At 43.5% G+C, this 18,742-nt stretch overlaps 1 protein-coding gene across 1 annotated transcript in view; it reads right to left on the bottom strand.

Moving 5' to 3' along the window:
* The window catches only part of LOC135516894 (whirlin-like), a 143,518-nt gene that overhangs the window by 34,916 nt on the left and 89,860 nt on the right, over positions 1 to 18,742 (bottom strand). Inside the window, 2 exon segments of the mRNA XM_064940966.1 lie at positions 7,295 to 7,325; positions 8,167 to 8,375. Of these exon segments, the coding sequence (XP_064797038.1) occupies positions 7,295 to 7,325; positions 8,167 to 8,375 (240 nt within the window).

Here is an 18,742-nt window from a genome sequence, read left to right on the forward strand (position 1 = left end):
AGCGATTTTTGCAATCTGTTCCAGTCATTGGCAGCAGAGAACTGGAAAGAAAGGAGGTGTTGGCTCTGAGGATGACCAGTGAGATATACCTGCTGGAGCGCGTGCTACGGGTGTTGCTATGCTGACCAGTGAGCTGAGATAAGGCGGAGCTTTACCTAGCAAAGACTTATAGATGACCTGGAGCCAGTGGGTTTGGCGACGAATATGTAGCAAGGGCCAGCCGACGAGAGCATACAGGTCGCAGTGGTGGGTGGTATATGGGGCTTTGGTGACAAAATGGATGGCACTGTGATCAAAACAGATGGCACTAGGGTTGCAGGGTAGCCTAGTGGTTAGAGTGTTGGACTAGTAACCGGAAGGTTGCAAGTTCAAATCCCCGAGCTGACAAGGTACAAATCTGTCATTCTGCCCTAGAAGGGAGTTAACCCACTGTTCCTAGGCTGCCATTGAAAATAAGAATTTGTTCTTTAACCTACTTGCAGAGTTAAATAAAGGTAAAATAAAATAAGTAAAACTGCTCCAGTTTACTGAGTAGAGTGTTGGAGGCTATTTTGTAAATGACATCGCCGAAGTTGAGGATCAGTAGGATAGTCAGTTTTACGAGGGTACGTTTGGCAGCGTGAGTGAAGGAGGTTTTGTCGCGCAATACGAAGCCGATTCTATATTTAATTTTGGATTGGAGATGCTTAATATTTTCATTTTTTTTCATTTCACCTTTATTTAACCAGGTAGGCTAGTTGAGAACAAGTTCTCATTTACAACTGCGACCTGGCCAAGATAAAGCATAGCAGTGTGAACAGACAACACAGAGTTACACATGGAGTAAACAATTAACAAGTCAATAACACAGTAGAAAAAAAAGGGGAGTCTATATACAATGTGTGCAAAAGGCATGAGGAGGTAGGCGAATAATTACAATATTGCAGATTAACACTGGATTGATAAATGATCATGTACAGGTAGAGATATTGGTGTGCAAAAGAGCAGAAAAGTAAATAAATAAAAACTGTGGGGATGAGGTAGGTGAAAATGGGTGGGCTATTTACCAATAGATTATGTACAGCTGCAGTGATCGGTTAGCTGCTCAGATAGCTGATGTTTGAAGTTGGTGAGGGAGATAAAGGTCTCCAACTTCAGCGATTTTTGCAATTCGTTCCAGTCACAGGCAGCAGAGTACTGGAACGAAAGGCGGCCGAATGAGGTGTTGGCTTTAGGGATGATCAGTGAGATACACCTGCTGGAGCGCGTGCTACGGATGGGTGTTGCCATCGTGACCAGTGAACTGAGATAAGGCGGAGCTTTACCTAGCATGGCCTTGTAGACGACCTGGAGTATGCCAGGACAGTTTACAGTCTAGCCAGATACCTAGGTATTTGTAATTGTTCACATAGTCTAAGTCAGAACCGTCCAGAGTAGTGTTGCTAGTTGGGTGGGTGGGTGCGGGCAGCGATCGGGTGAAGAGCATGCATTTAGTTTTACAAGCATTTAAGAGCAGTTGGAGGTCATGGAAGGAGTGTTATATGGCATTGAAGCTTGTTTGGGGGTTTGTTAACACAGTGTCAAAAGAAGGGCCAGATGTATACAGAATGGTATTGTCTGCATAGAGGTGGATCAAGGAATCACCCGCAGCAAGAGCGACATCATTGAGATACAGTGCCTTGCGAAAGTATTCGGCCCCCTTGAACTTTGCGACCTTTTGCCACATTTCAGGATTCAAACATAAAGATATAAAACTGTATTTTTTTGTGAAGAATCAACAACAAGTGGGACAAAATCATGAAGTGGAACGACATTTATTGGATATTTCAAACTTTTTTAACAAAGCAAAAACTGAAAAATTGGGCGTGCAAAATTATTCAGCCCCTTTACTTTCAGTGCAGCAAACTCTCTCCAGAAGTTCAGTGAGGATCTCTGAATGATCCAATGTTGACCTAAATGACTAATGACTAAATACAATCCACCTGTGTGTAATCAAGTCTCCATATAAATGCACCTGCACTGTGATAGTCTCAGAGGTCCGTTAAAAGCGCAGAGAGCATCATGAAGAACAAGGAACACAACAGGCAGGTCCGAGATACTGTTGTGAAGAGGTTTAAAGCCGGATTTGGATACAAAAAGATTTCCCAAGCTTTAAACATCCCAAGGAGCACTGTGCAAGCAATAATATTGAAATGGAAGGAGTATCAGACCACTGCAAATCTACCAAGACCTGGCCGTCCCTCTAAACTTTCAGCTCATACAAGGAGAAGACTGATCAGAGATGCAGCCAAGAGGCCCATGATTACTCTGGATGAACTGCAGAGATCTACAGCTGAGGTAGGAGACTCTGTCCATAGGACAACAATCAGTCGTATATTGCACAAATCTGCCCTTTATGGAAGAGTGGCAAGAAGAAAGCCATTTCTTAAAGATATCCATAAAAAGTGTCGTTTAAAGTTTGCCACAAGCCACCTGGGAGACACACCAAACATGTGGAAGAAGGTGCTCTGGTCAGATGAAACCAAAATTGAACTTTTTGGCAACAATGCAAAACGTTATGTTTGGCGTAAAAGCAACACAGCTCATCACTGTGAACACACCATCCCCACTGTCAAACATGGTGGTGGCAGCATCATGGTTTGGGCCTGCTTTTCTTCAGCAGGGACAGGGAAGATGGTTAAAATTGATGGGAAGATGGATGGAGCCAAATACAGGACCATTCTGGAAGAAAACCTGATGGAGTCTGCAAAAGACCTGAGACTGGGACGGAGATTTGTATTCCAACAAGACAATGATCCAAAACATAAAGCAACATCTACAATGGAATGATTCAAAAATAAACATATCCGGGTGTTAGAATGGCCAAGTCAAAGTCCAGACCTGAATCCAATTGAGAATCTGTGGAAAGACCTGAAAACTGCTGTTCACAAATGCTCTCCATCCAACCTCACTGAGCTCGAGCTGTTTTGCAAGGAGGAATGGGAAAAAATGTCAGTCTCTCGATGTGCAAAACTGATAGAGACATACCCCAAGCGACTTACAGCTGTAATCGCAGCAAAAGGTGGCGCTACAAAGTATTAACTTAAGGGGGCTGAATAATTTTGCACGCCCAATTTTTCAGTTTTTGATTTGTTAAAAAAGTTTGAAATATCCAATAAATGTCGTTCCACTTCATGATTGTGTCCCACTTGTTGTTGATTCTTAACAAAAAAATACAGTTTTATATCTTTATGTTTGAAGCCTGAAATGTGGCAAAAGGTCGCAAAGTTCAAGGGGGCCGAATACTTTCGCAAGGCACTGTATACAGAGAAAATAGTCTGCCCGAGAATTGAACCCTGTGGTACCCCCATAGAGACTGCCAGAGGTCTGGACAAGGCAGACCTCAGGCAAGGCAGTTATTTCAGTCATTTGAGAAATCAAAGCTGTTGAGTCTGCCGATAATAATACGGTGATAAACAAGAGTCAGAAGCCTTGGCCAGATTGATGAAGACGGCTGCACAGTGCTGTCTTTTATCGATGATGGTTATGATACCGTTTAGTACCTTGGGCATGGCTGAGGTGCACCCGTTACCAGCTCGGAAGCCGGATTGCACAGCGGAGAAGGAACGGTGGGATTCGAAATTGTCAGTGATCTTTGTTTTCTTGGCATTCGAAGATTTTAGAAAGGCAGAGCAGGATGGATATAAGTCTGTAACAGTTTGGGTCTAGAGTGTCACCCCCTTTGAAGATGGGGATGACCGCGGCAGCTATCCAATCTTTAGGAATCTCGGACCATACGAAAGAGAGGTTGAACAGACGAGTAATAGGGGTTGCAACAACGGATAGTTTTAGAAAGAGAGGGTCCAGATTATCTAGCCCAGCTAATTTGTACAGGTCCAGGTTTTTCAACTCTTTCAGAAAATCAGCTATCTGGATTTGGGTGAAGGAGAAGCTGGGGAGGCTTCGGCAAGTAGCTGCGGGGGGTGCAGAGCTGTTGGTCAGGGTTGGGGTAGCCAGGAGGAAAGCATGGCCAGCCGTTGAGAAAAGCTTATTGAAATTCTCGATTATCGTGGATTTATTGGTGGTAACAGTGTTTCCTAGCCTCAGTGCAGTGGGCAGCTGGGAGGTGCTGCTCTTATTCTTCATGGGCTTTACAGTGTCCCAGAACTTTTTGGAGTTAGAGCAACAGGATGCAAATGTCTGTTTGAAAAAGCTAGCTTTTTCTTTACAAACTGGCAGTGTGTATTGGTTCCTGACTTCCCTGAAAAGTCGCATATCACAGGGACTATTCGATGCTAGTGCAGTACACCATAGGATATTTTGGTGCTGGTCGAGGGCAGTCAGGTCTGGAGTGAAGCAAGGGCTATATCTGTTCTTCGTTCTTTTTGAAAGGGGCATGCTTATTTAATATGGTGAGGAAATTACTTTTAAAGAACAACAAGGCCTCCTCTACTGACGGGATGAGGTCAATATCCTTCCAGGATACCCGGGCCAGGTCAATTAGAAAGGCCTGCTTGCAGAAGTGTATGAGGGAGTGTTTGACAGTGATGAGGGGTGGTCGTTTGACCGCAGACCCATAACGGATGCAGTCAATGAGGCAGTGATTGCTGAGATCCTGATTGAAAAGAGCAGAGGTGTATTTGGAGGGCAAGTTGGTCAGGATAATATCTATGAGGGTGCCCATGTTTACGGATTTAGGGTTGTACCTGGTGGGTTCCTTGATAATTTGTGTGAGATTGAGGGCATCTAGTTTAGATTGTAGGATGGCCTGGGTGTTAAGCATATCCCAGTTTAGGTCACCTAACAGAACAAACTCTGAAGATAGATGGGGGGCAATCAATTCACATATGGTGTCCAGGGCACAGCTGGGGGCTGATGGGGGTCTGTAAGAGGTGGCGTGATGGATCGGCGGGGCTCCGTGTCGACAAAGGGTCCAGGCAAAAGAGGTGTTGTAGCTGGCGTAAGTTTGTTTGCTAGCAGGGATATGCGCCTGGCTTGAGGCTAACTAGTGCTAGCTTCGGGACAAGGGCGTTAGTCACTATAGCTACTTTGGTGCGTCCGGTGCAAAGGTCCAGAGCTTATGGCAGGAATCCGGTGATGTAGTGGCTTCTATTCGTGTTAGGGAAGAGTCCGGGAGGCATCAGCTGTGTTGCTAAGTGATCATAGGGTCCACTGAGCAAGCCGGGAGATGGGCCTGGCTCAAGGCTAGCTTCGAGGCTGGGCCACTCGATAGCAGCTAGCTAGCTGCGATGATCCAGAGTAATTGTTCAGAGCTTACGGCAGGAATCCGGTGGAGAAAAGCAGTCCAATATGCTCAGGGTTGATATCGCGCTGTGCAGACTGGCAGGTATTATCCAGGCTAAAAGAGGCTGGTGTCTGAGCTAAAGGTAAAGGCCGCTAGCAGTGGCTAACAATGACTAAATAGCTGGTAGCTAATCAGCTGGTTAAGGTCTATAAGGTCTAAAAATAGCAGATCCTTATCACATTGGGTGAGGCGGGTTGCCGGAAGGTATATTTAATTTAAAAATGGGAATAAATATATACAACAACAAAAAAGAACAAAAAAAGAACATTTACACGAGACAACAACAAACACGTCCGCATTGGCTACGCTATCTTGTGCGGGTTCCTTCTTTTTTTCTCAAGTGGGTGAAGTAAAATACCCTCATTTTTCTTCATGATGACCACTAAATAGGGTATAATATATTATAAAATGGGTAGTTTGGGTCCTGGATACTGATTGGCTGAAAGGTGTGGTATATCAGACATTATAAACTTGTTGGTTCGAGCCCTGAATGCTGATTGGCTGACAGCCGTGGTATATCAGACCGTATGACAAAACAAGTATTTATACTGCTCTAATTATGCTGGTAACCAGTTTATCATAGCAATAAGGCACCTCGGGGGTTTCTGGTATATGGCCGAAATACCACGGCTAAGGCCTGTATCCAGGCACTCCGCGTTGCATCGTGCTTAAGAACAGCCCTTCGCTATGGTATGTTGGCCATATACCACACCCCCCAGGCCTTATTGCTTACATTTAACACAGGTATGATGCAAAAATGCTTGTTTACTGTTCTATTACTAACACCAGTTTATAATACCTCAGGGGTTTGTGATCTAAGGCTAATATATCACGGCTAAGGGATGTACTGTATCTAGGCTCTACTCCGCTTTGCGTTGTGTCTAAGAACAGTCGTTAGTCATCGTATATTGACCAATGTACCGCACCCCCCAGGCCTTATTGCTTAAATATGAGTTTATATTATTAAGTAAAAGTACAATCTCTGCATGTTCCTGTAAAGTTTAGCTCAGGTCCAGGGCATTGTGTGTGGTTTACTGACGTTGACAAGTATCCACAAGATGCAGTTAAGGCCTTGCACCAGAGCTATGTAAAGTTCAGCTCCATCTCCTCAGGCCAAGTTCTCTGTAATTGTCAATAACAGCAAACCAATCAGCATGAGTCCTGTGGGACAGTATTGTTTTCTGGGGGTTCTCCCAGGCTGACCTAAGCCTGGCCTCTCGCCCTGCTGATGACCTCACACCCAATAACACCGGTGGCGACCGCATGACATGGACGAAATGCCAGCGTCCCTCTGCTTCTCTACATGCTGGCATGATGCAGCGCTGTCACAGATGTGGATACAGATGACGTGAGAGTTGGAGAGAGCAGATATGATCACAGCACATACAAATGCAAATAGAGACATACACACACAGTCTTTTACAGCTAACCTTGTGGGGACACACAATTCAGTCCCATTTAAAATCCTATTTTCCCTAACCCTAAACCTAACCCATACTCTTACACTAACCTTAACCCATACGCTAACCTGTTAGGGATCCCAAGTAGCGCAGCGATCTAAGGCACTGCATCACAGTGCTAGAGGCGTCCCTACAGACGCAGGTTCAATCCCAGGCTGTATCACAACCGGCCGTGATCGGGAGTCCCATAGGGTGGCACACAATTGGCCTAGCATCATCCGGGTTAGGGGAGGGTTTGGCAGGGGTAGGCCATCATTGGAAATAAGAATTTGTTCTTAACTAGTTAAATACAAGTTAAATAACCTGAACCCAAACCCTAAAACTTACCCTAGCTCCTAACCCTGACACTTAATGTAATTCTAACTTTAACCCTAAAACACCTCGAAATAGCATTTTACCTTGTGGGGACTAACAAAATGTCCCCAGTTGGTCAAATTTTTGTTCATTTACTATTCTTGTGGAGACTTCTGGTCACCATAAGAATAGTTAAACATGTCCACTGGCAGGCCAGGGGCACGCGTATAAGACTGATGATGTCATAGACAGATCTCTGTGTGGAGGTTGGCCTTACCCTTCCTGATGCTCCTTGGTCCATGGACAAGCTGCAGGATAAACAGATAAACAGAACACATTATTACACTGTCCTCATGACAGCTCCCTCCAGACACACACGTATCACTGGTAGCATGTTGTCATTACCTCTCCGCTCTGACAATATGTGGACACACACACACACAAGCAGGCAGACCGCCAGATATTAGAGTGATGTACTGTCCTGGTATAAAAACAGCTACCTTGCAGTTATTTTTTTCTCTCTGTGGTGTGTGACCAACTCTCCAAAGCTCTCTTAATCAGGCGTACTGCATTACAGCTAATGACACTGAGCTGGAGCAGAACACCACACGCACGCGCACACACTCACGTATCTCATTGCCCCGGAGTGACACTAAATAAACTGGCATGCCTGGAAAAGCATTTGAAATGGAAATGTATGGAAACCTTGTATGTGGGTCATTCATCTATTCAACTGCACACATGCATACAGATTACATCTACAGAGCAGACAGAACAGATGAAGAAGTATCTATCCTCACAATGGGGAGAAGGCCAATATCTCTGTCTTTCTGAGAGTAATTCTAGCTTCTCGTAGCAATCTAAGCAGCCAACAACATAATTACTGATTCAAAGCATGTCGTTGGGGTCAGTAAAGGGAGAGGGTGTGGTAAAATCAAAGATGCCCTCTTGAAATGACACATTAAATCAGGCGCAAATTCAATTAGCGAGCTTTACTTTTAAACACCATCACCATCTCCCTCATCATCTCCCACCCCTCCCTCACCATCTCTCACCCCTCCCTCATCCTCAACCCACTCCCTCCCTCACCCCAAACCTCCCTCTCCCTCACCCTCTCCCACCCCTTCCCTCCCCCTCTCTCTCTCTTACCCAGCCACACTGCCGCTGGCGGAACTCTCAGCGATTTGGGAGCTGGCAATCCACTTGGTCTCCCCCACTACTGTCCTGGCATGTGGCAAGCGTCCCACGTCCTTCACAGTCATTATCAGGTGGCGCGATGACTTGAGCACGCGCACCGCCTCGTCATGGGGGATACCCAGGAAGCTGCACCCGTTCACCTCCAGGATCTGGTCGCCCACCTGGAGTGCGGGGAGGGCACAGAGAGGAAGGAATGGTGGGCGGGCTGGCATGGGCATGGGCAGACACTGGGTCACAGTACATATGTCAGAGGTCACACAGTAGGGGCCAGAGAGGTAGAGATGAGGTAGAGTACAGACAAGAGTGAAAGTAACAAACATAGTTGAGGTTAGATTGGTAGTTTGATCCATGATGAGTTCCAGTGGGAGGTAGATCCTGTTTAGATGTGAGGTCACAGGGTCAGAGGTATTCCTTACTCCTGGTAAGACTGAGAGGTACTCCCTCTATTGAGAGGGCTTCTAGATGCTAATGCAGACAACTCTGTCTATGGATGTGTATCTCCATCTGTAGGGCTCCATAACCATAACCCTAGGTCTTTCTGCACTCCCCTTGTGGACTCTTACAGTATATTACCTCGGACCTTAGCAATATTGATCACTAGGCTGACCTCTGATCATCTACAATATTATTATGTGTTAACTGATATAGCACTGTGAACTGTATAGATAAATCACATATGCAGCAGCTAGTGACAGACTACATTAAACAGAGACCAGACAGACTGGCCTTTCAGGGATGGCTAACACTGACCTTTATAAAGTTAGCTAGCCGCAACAAGACCAGGGCCTGTATTCATTAAATGTATCACTAATACAGAGAGGCTGCTGCCTACATACAGACTTGAAAGAATTGGCAACTCTAATAAATGGATCACTAGTCACGTTATAAATGCCACTTTAATAATGATGTTTACATATTTGCATTACTCCCACATACTGTATTTTATACCATGTATTGAATCTTGCCTATGCCGCTCGGTCACTGCTCATCCATATGTTTATGTGTCACACCCTGATCTGTTTCACCTACCTTTGTGATTGTCTTCGCCCCCCTCCAGGTGTCGCCCATCTTCCCCATTATCCCCTGTGTATTTATACCTGTGTTCTCTGTTTGTCTGTTGCCAGTTCGATTTGTTCATTCAGACCTACCAGTGGTTTCCCCCTTGCTCCTGTCCTGTCTATAGTGCCTGTTTCCTAGTTTTCCCAGTTTTGACCTTCCTGCTTAACCTGACCCTGAGCCTGCCTGCCGTCCTGTACCTTTACATGCCCGTGTTCAATTTAATAAACCTTTGTTACTTCGACATTGTCTGCACCTGGGTCTTACCTTCAAACCTGAAATTATGTACATATTCTTATTCCACCCCTTTGCTATTTGTACGTATTAGGTAGTTGTTGTGGAAATGTTCGATTACTTGTTGATATTGCTGCACTGTCAGAACTAGAAGCACAAGCATTTCGCTACACTCGCAATAACATCTGCTAACCATGTGTACGTGACAAATAACATTTTATTTTAGTTGAGAAGGAGCGCTGATCTAGGATCAGTTTAGCCTTTTAGAACATAATGCATAAGATTATATGGACAGGGGGACCTGATCCTAGATGGGCACTTCTATTCTGAGATGCTTTATGAATATGGGCCCAGTACTGTTCCTGCCAGAGATTAAGCCAATTTCATCCCCATTCTTTCAAAGCATGTCATTGGGGTGAATAAAGGGAGCGGTGTGGTAAAATCAAAGACTGAAAAATACTGTGATGCCCTCACACATTAAATCAGGCGCTTGTGCACCCCCACACCCCCTCACACCCTCCTTCAACATTAGTTTTGCATTTAGAGTTTAATTTGGTGTTTAGCAATTCATCATTATTTCCAGATGTCAGCTGTTCTCACATGGTTTGTTATATTTTATTTCACTGAGCTTAGTCAACCAAATTGCACCAACAACAACTTCAGTAATCCCTCAAAAGATATTTAGTATATTCATTGACTGGTATTGAGGTATTATGGGAGTGAGAGTCCCTTGACATTTGTTCTCTCTATTTCTCTCATACACTCACACGCACACACACCCAGAAGAGTCTCTGATCATGCTGAGTCACCACAGAGGCGCCAACTGACAGTGATGGTGTGCTGCATCTCCTGCTGTTGTCATAAAGTTGGCACTGACGCCATTCCCCCCCACGCCTCCTCTCCTCCATCCCTCCTTCCTTATTATAATTTCATTAGGGGGCTTAGAGAAGCTGGCAAAGAAAGTACTGCTTCCTCATAGCACATGCGCACGAGTGCATGCACATGCACACACACAGATCAATGCGCTGCGTCAAATCCAAGTGTGGGCAAGCCGACAGGGAGCATCCTGGGTAATTAACCAGCAGCGACGCTGGCTGGACCAATGATAATTATATTTACAAATGAGAGGCCAATCAATGTGGAGATGAATAATAAGCGACTGTGTTTTCTGGAAATTCGACTCAGGCTACAGATGAGTACAACTGGATCGATGAAACACAGCCCATTGTTTTCCCCACACACCTTTCTATCGCAACTTTCACATTGCAATTGATTCCTCATCTCGCTCTATGTCTTCATTGTTCTCTTTCTTTCTCTCTGTCTCACTTTCTCAGCTTGTGTGCCAACAGCTCCACAAGAAAGCAACAACTCGAATCACAACTACAGAAACAGCCTTGGAAGCCAATCAGATCCCAACCAGATCTAGAGTCAGGGGGGAATGGAGCCTGTAAAGCTTTTGGGGTACTGCAGTGGTGGCTATTGGACTGAATGGAAAGGTATCAAACACATACCATTTCTTTATTCCATTGTAGCCACTACAATGAAATGTTCCTCCTATATCTCCACCCACCATCCACCACTAGATACCTGTTATATCACAGTGGCTCTCTGACCAATACACAACCTGTATGAACTAAATCAGGATTTTGATGAAGGCACGGCATGTTAAGTGAATCAGATGGGAGAGAGAGTTGAAAGCTGACCAGAGCTGATCTCATAGCAGTAAGAAAAGGTTGAGCTACAATATAAAAACACACCCAACACAGTGACTCTGTGGGGTTAGAGATCACATGTCTCAGGTGAGGAGAGCTGATCTCATAGCAGTAAGAAAAGGTTGAGCTACAATATAAAAACACACCCAACACAGTGACTCTGTGGGGTTAGAGATCACATGTCTCAGGTGAAAATCTCATAGGTTGAGCTACAATATAAAAACACACCCAACACAGTGACTCTGTGGGGTTAGAGATCACATGTCTCAGGTGAGGAGAGCTGAACAGACATCCTATTAGATCCCCTTTGAAGTGTCTTTCTATCCTACACTGTGCGTATGTCACAAAAGGCACGCTATTCCCTACATAGTGCACTACTTTTAACCAGAGCTAACCAGTAGTGCACTATAGAGGCAATAGTGTTGCTTTTGGAGAGCATCCTGTATTTGTTTGATCTGGCCCACTGTCTTGAATCCCATTGACATTCCAGTGGTTGGGGTGGGACAGTAATGTACTATGTGGTGAAGGGCAGAGGTATTCAAACATTTTCAGCAGTGACGCAATTTTTTACGCCAGATCTTCTGGGGACGCCATTTTTTCTTGTGACAGCAGACCACCCCAAATCTTTTGACACAACCTTAACATCTGTACAATTCGATTTTTAAATCAACAAATGACCTTCAAAATAAATGTGTAAAAACAAATGTTGGTAAAAAAAATATATATGTATATATACAGTAAAACTCAGTTTTTCACAATTCCTGACATTTAATCCTAGTAAAAATTCCCTGTCTTAGGTCAGTTAGGATCACCACTATATTTTAAGAATGTGAAATGTCATACGAATAGTAGAGAGAATTATTTATTTCAGCTTTTATTTATTTAATCACATTCCCAGTTGGTCAGAAGTTTAAGTACACTCAATTAGTATTTGGTAGCATTGCCCTTAAATTGTTTAACTTGGGTCAAATGTTTCGGGTAGCCTCCCACAAGCTTCCCACAATAAGTTGGGTGAATTGCTCCATTGCTCCTGACAGAGCTGGTGTAACTGAGTCAGGTTTGTAGGCCTCCTTGCTCGCACATGCTTTTTCAGTTCTGCCCACAAATTTTCTATAGGATTGAGGTCAGGGAGTTGTGATGGCCACTCCAATACCTTGACTTTGTTGTCCTTAAGCCATTTTGCCACAACTTTGGAAGTATGCTTGGGGTCATTGTCCATTTGGAAGACCCATTTGTGACCAAGCTTTAACTTCCTGACTAATGTCTTGAGATGTTGCTTCAATATATCCACATAATTTTCCTCCCTCATGTTGTGAAGTGCATGAGTCCCTCCTGCAGCAAAGCACCCCCACAACATGATGCTGCCACCCCCGTGCTTCATGGTCAGGATGTTGTTCTTTGGCTTGCAAGCCTCCCCCTTTTTCCTCCAAACATATCGATGGTCATTATGACCAAACAGTTCTATTTTTGTTTCATCAGACCAAAGGACATTTCTCCAAAAAGTACGATCTTTGTCCCCATGTGCAGTTGCAAACCGTAGTCTGGCTTTTTTTATGGCGGTTTTGGAGCAGTGGCTTCTTCCTTGCTGAGCAGCCTTTCAGGTTATGTTGATATAGGACTCGTTTTACTGTGGATTTGTACCTGGGCACAGGTACTTTGTACCTGTTTCCTCCAGCATCTTCACAAGTTCCTTTGCTGTTGTTCTGGGATTGATTTGCACTTTTCACACAAAGTACATTCATCTCCAAGAGACCTTCAGGTGTTTGGATATTGCTCCCAAGGATGAACCAGACTTCTGGAGGTCTCCAATTTCTTTTCTGAGGTCTTGGCTGATTTCAATTTATTTTCCCACGATGTCAAGCAAAGAGGCACTGAGTTTGAAGGTAGGCCTTGAAATACATCCACAGGGACAATTCCAATTAACTCAGAAGCTTCTAAAGCCATGACAGAATTTTCTGGAATTTTCCAAGCAGTTTAAAGGCACTGTCAACTTAGTGTATGTAAACGTCTGACCCACTGGAATTGTGATACTGTGAATTATAAGTTAAATAATCTGTCTGCAAACAATTGTTGGAAAAATTACTTGTGTCTTGCACAAAGTAGATGTCCTAACCGACTTGCCCAAACTATAGTTTGTTAACAAGAAATTTGTGAAGTGGTTGAGAAACACATTTCAATGACTCCAACCTAAGTAAACTTCCGACTTCAACTGTATATATGTACAGTGCCTTCTGAAAGTATTCATACCTCTGATTGATTCTACATTTTATTGTGTTACAGCTTGAATTTAAAAATGATTAAATACATTATTTTTTATCACCCATCTACACACAATACCCCATGATGACAAAGAGAAAACATGTTTGTAGACATTTTAGAAAATTTATTGAAAATGAAATACTGAAATAACTCATTTACATAAGTATTCACACCCCTGAGTCAATACTTTATAGAAGCACTTTTGCCAGCAATTTCAGCTTTGAGTCTTTCTGGGTCTCTAAGAACATTCCATACCTGGATTGTGCAACATTTGCCAATTATTATCTTTAGCTCAGTCAAATTGGATGTTGGTCATTGCTAGACAACCATTTTCAGGTCTTGCCATAGATTTTCAAGTAGATTTAAGATTCACTGTCTTCTTGGTAAGCAACTCCCGTGTAGATTTGGCCTTGTGTTTTAGGTTGTTGTCCTGCTGAAAAGTGAATTAATATCCCTGTCTGGTGGAAAGCAGACTGAACTAGGTTTTCCTCTAGGAATTTGACTGTGCTCGATTCCATTTTTTTAAATCCTGGAAAATACCCGTCCTGAACATGATTTTTGAATGACTACTCCAAAGTTTTAGAACACCTACTCATTCAAGAGTTTTTCTCTATTTAACATGCACACCTGTTAATTGAAATGCATTTCAGGTGACTACCTCATGATGCTGGTTGAGAGAATGCCAAGAGTGTGCAAAGCTGTCATCAAGGCAAAGGGTGGCTATTTGAAGAATCTCAAATATAAAATATATTTTGATTTGTGTAACACTTTTTTGGTTAGTTCAATACTCCATGTGTTATTTCATAGCGTTGATGTCTTCACTATTATTCTACAATGTAGAAAATGGTAAAAATAAAGAAAAACCCTTGAATGAGTAGGTGTTCTAAAACTTTGGACCGGTGGTGTACCTCATCTCTGTACCCCACACATGCAATTATCTGTAAGGTCCCTCAGTCAAGCAGTGAATTTCAACTACAGATTCAACCATAAAGACCAGGGAGGTTTTCCAATGCCTTGCAAGGAAGGGCACCTATTGGTTTGCAACAAGGCAATAAAGTAATTCTGTAAAAAATGTGGTCAGGCAATTACCTTTTTGTCCTGAATACAAAGTGTTATGTTTGGAGAAAATCCAATCCAATACGTTACTGTGTACCACTTTCCATATTTTTAAGCATAGTGGTAGCTGCATCATGTTATGGGTATGTTTATAATCGTTAAGCAGTATTATTACAAACGGAGTGAGTCCATGCAACTTATTATGTGACACATTTCTACTGATGAACTTGCCATTGACTCAAGATATTTCAGCTTTTCATTGTGTATTAATTTATAAGTATTTCGAAAAAACATAATTCCACTTTGACATTATGGGGTATTGTGTGTAAGCCAGTGACAGAAAATCTCAATTTAATCCATTTTAAATTCAGGTTGTAAATTACAACAAAATGTGGAAAAAGTCAAGGGGTGTGAATACTTTCTGAAGGCATGGTAAATTTAACATTTTGGCAAGCCCACTGTAGTTCCGGTGTCACGACTTCCGCCGAAGTCGGTCCTCTCCTTGTTTGGGCGGCGTTTGGCGGTCGACGTCACCGGCTTTCTAGCCATCGCCGCTCCATTTTTCATTTATCCATTTGTTTTGTCTTGTTCCCTGCACACCTGGTTTTCATTCCCCAATCACACTACATGTATTTATTCCACTGTTCCTCCTCATGTCTTTGTGTGAGATTGTTTTGTGTTATGTGTCTATGTTGAAGCGTTTTACTGGTATGCATTTATTCTGTGTTTTATTTCACGGGGTATGTTATTGTGTTTATACTATATTATTGTGACTGTTTGCGCGTTTGCACTTTTGCATTGGCTGGAGGTTTTAACACAGTGCGTCCATCTGTTGGTTTCTCCTGTCTCAATAAAGTGTGTGCCTGTTCACAACTCTCTGCTCTCTTGCACCTGACTCCGCTCCCAGTACGCACGCCATTGACATCCGGGTCGTGACCCCGACTTTGAATACCACTGGTATAAGGGGAAAATTGCTTTACTGTGAGATGGGAGAAGGGGATGAGGAGATGTGAGATTAAATGATCCCAAGACAGTGATCCCTATACAATCAGACACTCTCTTTTCCCATCTTGTGGATTGAAGTGTCTTCACTTCGTTGTGCCTCTCTGGGCCTCAGTGTTGCTGTCTTTTTTCGGTATCAACTCGCTCTTTTTATGTCTCTTTTACTGTATCTCTCTCTCTCATTGCCTTCATCTGTCTCTCCCTCTCTATCTCCTTCTCTCATCCCTCTACAGTACAGTAGAAGGGTCCAGGCTGTGACAGAGAAGCGTTTGGCATTTGGCCACCCACCTCTGTTCCTCTACACTCGGACAGCCGTGAGATTGCCGTGACATTTCGCTCTCGTCTGTTCTCCACTGAAGGGAAAAGAAGAATAGGGAAAAAATTTAGATATAGACTGGCGCCGTGCCCATTTGTCCAACTCTGCTCTATGAAATGCAGCATTTGTCTTTTAAAACAGGATTCCCTAAGTGAAGAAATGCAGCATTTGTCTTTTAAAACAGAATTCCCTAAGTGAAGGAAGGCAGCAGGGGGGTTGGGGAAATAGGGAGGTGTATGTCTGTTCCAAAAAGAGAGAGAGAGGGATGCCTAGATCGTGCCAGACTTCTGAGAAAAGACAACTGAGATGTCAGACTTTTACTGGATGGTGTTAAACTTTTATAGTCTCTGTCTTCTTTATATCTGTCTGTCTCTCTGTCTGTCTGTCTGTCTGTCTGTCTGTCTGTCTGTCTGTCTGTCTGTCTTTCGGTCTGTCTGTCTCTCTGTCTGTCTGTCTGTCTGTCTGTCTGCCTGTCTGTCTGTCTGTCTGTCTGTCTGTCTGTCTCTCTGTCTCTCTGTCTCTGTCTCTGTCTCTGTCTCTCTCTCTGTCTCTCTGTCTCTGTCTCTGTCTCTGTCTCTCTGTCTCTCTCTCTCTGATCAGAGCTTAGAGAAGAGTCTTCGATCAGCCTGAGTCACCACAGAGATGTCACCTAACTGTGATGGTGTGCTGCATCTCCTGCTGTTTTCATCAAGTTGGCACTGACACCACTCTCCTCCCTCTATCTTTTGTCCCTCCTCATTATAATTCCATTTGGGGGCTCAGTAGTGCTGAGCGATTACGGCTTTTTGAAGTATTACAAAATAATCACGGTTTTCGATTTCGGTTTAAAAAAATATTTTTACATTAAATGCACTATGCATTATGTGATTTGAATGATGATAGTAGTGACTGCTCATTACTGCTTATCACTAATTTACCATAATTTATTCACATTACTTTACTTTAATACACTATTTCAGTTATTGTGTATGTTACATTTGTTTTATGCCTATATAGAGCTACTGCCTATGCTGTCTGACAAAATCACTATTTTAGTCATTCTTGAAAGTAAATAAGGCATACTTTTATGGCTGCTGAATACCAATTATCAATCTTAGACCATGTATTTTCAGGTAGAGATACCTCACGAAGCACCTGCTCTCTATCCCTCTCGATCGCGCGTTCTTCTGCCTCTTCTCTCGGTCTCAGAATGGACAAATAGGTGTGCTTTGGATTATGGTAATTGTAGTTAATTACTATGTTTTCTGCGCTAAATTATGTAGAGTATTGGCCTGTTGGAAACTACAACTCCTTACTACATCGCGCAGTTTGGGCTTGATCTGATTTATCTGTAGAGATTTATCAGTCAATTAATTGTTTAAAAACGGAAAATAACCAACACATTTCTGTTAAGTATTCAGCACTAGGGCTCAGAGAAGATGGCATGGGAAGTAAGTACTGCTTCGTACACACACACACACACACACACACACACACACACACACACACACACACACACACACACACACACACACACACACACACACACACACACACACACACACACACACACACACACACACACACACACACACACACAATGTGCTGAGTTTGATCAGAGCGTGGCCAAGCCGTCAGGGAGCATCCTGAGTAATTAACCAGCAGCGACGCTAGACCAATGACAATGTTATTTACAAACGAGAGGCTAAGTTTCAATGTCACAAGCACAAGTACAGTGAAATGCCTTTCTTGCTAGCTCTAACCTCAACAATGCAGTAATCAATAACAATGTAATACTAAAAATAACAAGGTAGAACAAAAACACACAAGATATAAAAATAAGAACAACACAAAGTAAGTGGGCATACTATATACAGGGTCAGTTCCAGTACCATATATATATATAATGTGCAGGAATACTGGATCGATAGAGGTAGATATGTACAGGGGTAAGGTGACTAGGCATCAGGATATGATAAACAGAGTAGTAGCAGCGTATCTGATGATTGTACGTGAGTGGGTGTGTGTAGAGTTAGTTTACATTTATGTGCATATGTGTGTGTGATAAAGTGATGTGATGGAGTGTTTGTGTGTTGGAGTGTCAGTGTGCATAATGTGAAGGGCCCTGTAAGTGTGCCTAGAGACAGTGAAAAAATAACAATAAAATACAAAGGTCAACTCAGATAGTCCTGTAACCATTGTGTTAGCCATTTAGTAGTCTTATGGCATGAAGATGTAGGCTGTTTAGGAGCCTGTTGGTGTCAGACTTGATGCACCGGTACCGCTTGCCGATCGAAAGCAGAGAGAACATTCAATGGCTTGGGTGGTTGGAGTCTTTAACAATTTTCCGGGCCTTCCTTTCACACCGCTTGATATAGAGGTACTGGATGGCAGGGAGCTCGGCCCCAGTGATGTACTGGGCTGTCCGCCGCATCATTTGTAACACAATGCGATCGAGGGCAGTGCAATTGCTATACCAAGCAGTGATGCAGCCAGTCAAGATGCTCTCAATGGTACAGCTGTATAACTTTTTGAAGATTTGAAGGCCGATGCCAAACCTTTTCAACCTCCTGAGGGGGAAGAGGCACTATCGCACCTTCTTCACGATTGAATGGAGGTGTGTGGACCATTTAAATTCTTAGTGATTTGGACACCGAGGAACTTGGAGCTCTCGACCCGCTCCACTGCAGTCCCATCGATGTGGATGGGGGAGTGTTCGTTCCCCCATTTCCTGCAGTCCACGATCAGCTCCTTGGTCTTACTGACGTTGAAGGAGAAGTTGTTGTTCCGCCCCACAATGCCACGTCACTGATCTCCTCCCTGCAGGAGGGGACTAAGCCCTGTGGGGCCCCTGTGTTGAGGGTCAGCATGGTGGAGGTGATGTTGCCTACCCTCACCACCTGGGGTCGGACCA

This window comes from Oncorhynchus masou, chromosome 28, assembly GCF_036934945.1.
Source record: "Oncorhynchus masou masou isolate Uvic2021 chromosome 28, UVic_Omas_1.1, whole genome shotgun sequence".
Taxonomy (NCBI): Eukaryota; Metazoa; Chordata; class Actinopteri; order Salmoniformes; family Salmonidae; genus Oncorhynchus; species Oncorhynchus masou.